Source organism: Lathyrus oleraceus, chromosome 5 (genome assembly GCF_024323335.1).
Source record: "Lathyrus oleraceus cultivar Zhongwan6 chromosome 5, CAAS_Psat_ZW6_1.0, whole genome shotgun sequence".
Taxonomy (NCBI): Eukaryota; Viridiplantae; Streptophyta; class Magnoliopsida; order Fabales; family Fabaceae; genus Lathyrus; species Lathyrus oleraceus.
Genome location: NC_066583.1, coordinates 497862127 through 497867382, shown reverse-complemented (window position 1 = coordinate 497867382; position 5256 = coordinate 497862127). Strand labels below are relative to the sequence as shown.

At 30.4% G+C, this 5256-nt stretch overlaps 1 protein-coding gene across 1 annotated transcript; it reads left to right on the top strand.

Moving 5' to 3' along the window:
• The first annotated feature begins 1118 nt into the window (after positions 1 to 1118).
• Positions 1119 to 1817, top strand: LOC127085713 (dirigent protein 21). The gene has a single exon (XM_051026225.1). It carries the CDS (start codon positions 1143 to 1145, stop codon positions 1710 to 1712), a length of 570 nt encoding a protein of 189 aa, XP_050882182.1. The 5' UTR covers positions 1119 to 1142; the 3' UTR covers positions 1713 to 1817.
• The last annotated feature ends 3439 nt before the right edge of the window (positions 1818 to 5256 follow it).

Genomic DNA, 5256 nt, shown 5'->3' with positions numbered 1-5256 from the left:
CATTTCATTTGCAAGACACATTTTGTTCCTAATGTGCCACAACCATGAGCAAGCAGCCAAACATATATATATATATATATATATATATATATATATATATATATATATATATATATATATATATATATATATATATATATATATATATATATATATATATATATAATTTTGAAATTTCTTAAAATCCTAATCCAGTATAATTTTAAGTTCTCATAGTTTAATTTTTTTATATTATATGGAAAAAGCACTCCTACTCCCAGCTCTTTCAAATCTCAATTTTATATGGTAGAAATATGTTGTTAGGACAATCTTAATTATTAAATACTCATAGGGAGAAGTTTAAAAAAACAAATCGATAGAATAATGTTTTTTTTAAAATATTTTTTTATATAAAATAATAAATAATACTGAGTATAATCACATATGACTAATGATTTAAAATAATTTTATAGAATCATTGGATAGAAATACATCTCCCTTGTATGTCTATCACATACTACATTTCAACTAAAGGCTAGTTTAAAACTAATTATATATATATATATATATATATATATATATATATATATATATATATATATATATATATATATATTATATATATATATATATATATATATATATATATATATATATATATATATATATATATATATATATATATATATATATATATATATATATATATATATATATATATATATGGGATCAATTTATTTTAAGAGTAACTTTTTTTTTATTTCATATCATCACATTTAAATTGAAATTAATCTAATAATTAATTATTTAATTAAAATTAATTTAAAGGTTAGGATTTAAAATAAGATAAATAAATTTATTCTTATATATATATATATATATATATATATATATATATATATATATATATATAATTTTAAATTTTATCTCAATTATCTAAAACATCCTTCAAATCCTACCTCTTTCAAATATCTCAATTATATAATTGCATATTAAGGATCTTTGTCTCCATTATCTAAATAAACACTAGGAGTATTATAATATGCCTCGCTAAGATCGTGCATTAGTTAAATATTCAACATCTAAAATATCTCTAATTTCAAGCTTAATAACAAATCATCTATATAATAATCAAAGATTCCATCCTAAAATTATATCCTCTAATGGCAACCACTCTTAGGTTCTTCTTTCTCTTCACTCTCACTCTCATACTTGCTCATTTTTCCACTACCTATGGAGTATTCTCGGAACACTCCAACATCATGTTACCAACAAATCAACAAAACACAGAAAAAACAACTCATTTGCACTTCTTTTACCACGAAAACTTAGAAGGAGAAAATCCAACAGTTATAAAAATAATAGATCCATCAACTCAGTCACCAAATGGATTTGGAACAAGTTTCATGATGGACAACATCTTAACAGAAGAACAAGACATAACCTCAAAAGCTGTTGGTAGAGCTCAAGGATTATTCGGTTTGGCATCTTTGGAAGATCGCGGATTGGTAATGTTGATTAATCTTGTTTTTATCGAAGGTGGATTCGCTGGTAGTACTCTTAGTTTGCTTGGAAGGAATCCTGTTCAAGATACAGTTAGAGAAATGCCTATTGTTGCTGGCAGTGGTGTGTTTAGGTTTGCTAGAGGATATGCTGTCGTGAAGAGTCTTTATGAGATTTCAACATCTGAAAATTTTGTTGTTGAGTATAATGTCACTGTTTCTCATCCATAGAACTCTTGCAAGGTCTTCTTTTTAGGATTATTGTTTTCATTTTGAGCAATTAAGTAGTTGTTTTGAATTATTAAAAATAAAAATTCTACTCTTGTTGTTTTAATATTTAGAAGAATGTTTGTGAGTAATATAAGAATATTTCTTAAGAGAAAAAAAGGCATAACTTTATATAAAGTAAGTTGTGTAAGTATTACATTGACATAAGTAACCACTTCTATTTGTAAAATTCTTTTCTGATATCCCAAGGACTAAGAAAATATTAAATTGTACACTATATAAAAATCAGTAATATAATTTTTTAATGGCAAATAATATTATATATTTATGGGGTGAAAAAATATCAAAGTACAAAATGGAGATAAAACAAAGCATAAGGCGTGCTAAGATATAACTAAAGATAAAAAAGAAATAGAAGAAGAACATAACGGCATGCCATGGTGAGTTTTGAAGTCGAACATGGTCAATCGAGACCATAGGTTGATTTGATGATTTTGACCTGTCGAAAGATGATTTCGCAAATTCCAATTGAATCCTGTAGTTAAAGATCAAGGAGTAAAAATATGAGGTTATATATTTTTGCATTTGATGTAACTATAGGGAGCATGCTTGCTCAAGAGGATGAAAGTGGCATCGAAAGAGTCATTTATTATCTTAGTCGAGTCCTTAATGATGTAGAAACTAGGCATAACATGGTTGAAAAATTATGCATGTGTCTGTACATCTCTTGCACTAAATTAATGTACTATATAAAGCCTATTGACATGTATGTTTTGTCTCGTTTTGACATAATAAAACATATGCTTTCTAAGCCAATCTTACATAGTAGAATTGGGAAATGGACACTTGCTTTAACTGATTATTCTTTGACCTACATGCCTTTGAAAGCTATGAAAGGGGCAAATAGTTGCAGTTTTCATCGTTGATCATGCTATGGTCGAAACGTCTCAAGCCTTTGTAGAAATTGAACCTTGAAAAATATATTTTGATGATTCAAGTCATTAAGAAGAAACTGGGATTGGAGTTTTAATCGTTTCTCCTAAAAAAATTCCAACAAAATTCAAGTACCAAATAGAGGGTTATTGCTCGAACAATGAGGCTGAATATGGAGCTTTGATAGTTGTTCTCAAAATCTTGTTGGAATTGGGGGCAACTAGAGTAGAAATAAGTGGTGACTCTGAACTAGTTGTCAAATAGATAACTAGGGAATACAAATGTGTCAAAGAAAATTTGATCATGTATTTCGTGATAGTAAATAGATTGTTGTGAAAGTTTGACTACATGAACATTGGACACATCCCTCGACTCAAAAATTAAGAGGCTAATGATTTAGCCCAAATTGCTTCTCGATACAAAGTGTCAAAATAAAAATTGGAGGATTTAATTAAAGTTCGAGGAAGAGTAATGGCAACCAAGTTATCTCCATCAGATTTAAAAATCACAAAATTGGGTTATGCAGACGGAGAAAATTTCGAAATATTGGCCATAGATAACTTGACTAACACATATTGGAGAAAACCAATAGTAGATTATCTCGAAAACTCAACAATATTTGCAGAGCGAAAAGTCAGGTATTGTGCTTTAAGTTATACTCTTATGGGAAATAAATTATTCAAAAAGACACCTGAAGGAATTTTTCTCAAATGTCTTAATGAAAGTGAGGCATATTTGGCTCTGTCAAATGTCCATAGTGGGGCATGTGGGGCTCATCAAGTTGGCCACAAAATGAAGTGGTTGTTGTTTTGATAAAGAATATATTGGCCTACAATGTTGAAGGACTGCATTGAGTTCCCTAAAGGGTGCCAAGAGTGCCAGGTACATGCAGGCATTCAACATGTTCCTGCAAGTGAACTACATTCCATAGTAAAGCCTTGGCCCTTTAGAGATTGGGCCTTATATTTGGTTGGTGAAATTCGACCAGCCTCATCTAAAGGTCATAGGTACATTTTAGTGGGTATTGGCTACTTTACTAAATGGATTGAAGCCACACCTTTGGTGTATGTTGATCAAGAAGCAGTGATTGAATTTATCCAAAGGCACATAACTTATAGGTTTGGAAATCCTGAGACCATTACAACTGATCAAGGATCAGTGTTCACTGGTCGAAAGATTCAATAATTTTCTAAAGAAATAGGGATTAAACTGCTAACGTCTACGCCTTATTATGCCCAGGCGAATGGTCAAGTCGAAGGAGTAAACAAGGTAGTGATTGGGTTAATAAAGAAGCATGTGGGGGAAAAGCCAAAGAATTGGCATAATACTTTAGATCAAATTATTTGGGTTTGTCGAACGTCTCCTAAGGAAGCCACGAATTCTACTCCTTTTTGTTTGACTTATGGGCATGACACAGTTTTACCAGTCGAAATTCCATCTGAGTCTTATTGGAATATGATGATTTATGAACTAGTGGACTTAGATGAAGAAAGGTTAAAAGCCTTAGAGTTATTGAGAAGACAGAAGAAGAGAGTAGAGAAAGCATATAAACAGGTCAAAATTAAAACATTTTTGAATGGAGATTTGATATGGAAAGTAATCCTACCTATGAATCGAAAAGATATAAAGTTGGGTAAATGGTCCCCACATTGGGAAGGACCTTTCTAAATTATCCATGTTTTTGCGAATAACACTTATGAAATCGAAAAGTTAACAAAAGATAAAAGACTCTTGAGAATAAATAGGAAATATTTGAAAATATATAAACCTATACTTCATAAAATTAAGATATTAACAAAATGAATGCATGTGCAAAATAGAAGCCAAAATGGTAAAATTAAAATGCCAAAATGGCTAAGGTTATTCATTACAAGATTACATTATCCAAGAATTTTGAAGTCACAAAGTAAAAAAAATTCAACGTCCAACTCAGTGTAGAAATCAGTTGGCAGAGAAGCCTTCATTCGATTGTATTTTGCAATAGACACCAGCAGGCAGCGCTCGATGATAGACTTGTTGGTGTAAGCCCTAGAGGCCAATATTTTTGGTACTTGTATCGAATTATTTATTAATAATAAAAGGCATTTTCTTTATTATGGTTGATTAATAAAGTCCCTAGAATAGATAGTCCGTTTAATGTATTAAGTGTGACTTAATCATGAGAACACATTAAACATAAGGGCACTGTTCTTAAAGTATCCGTAGTCGAGCTTTAATGTGAAGTGGGATAACATTAAAGCATTAAGACTATTATGTTTGTAGACTGATGATCACATCTCATGGATCATAGATAAAGAGTTATCAAGTCTTAAACATAGGTATGAATATTAGGAGTAATATTTATACCGGATTGACCCGCTATGAGAATACTATATAGAAAGTTATGCAAAGTGTCATAAGTTATTCTCATGGTGATAATAGTGTATACCACTCTTCGACCTGAAACCACTATGGATCCTAGATGTAGAGTTGAGTGCTTTATTACTGATCCAACGTTATCCGTAACTGGATGACCATAAAGACAGTTGATGGGTACTCCACAAAGCATGCTGAGGGACATGAGTGTCCTAGATGGAATTTGCCAATCCTGCGTAACAGGATAAATGTCTATGGG

Excerpts from the sequence above, each read along its gene's own strand:
- LOC127085713 (XM_051026225.1), top strand. The coding sequence starts at position 1,143 with ATGGCAACCACTCTTAGGTTCTTCTTTCTCTTCACTCTCACTCTCATA.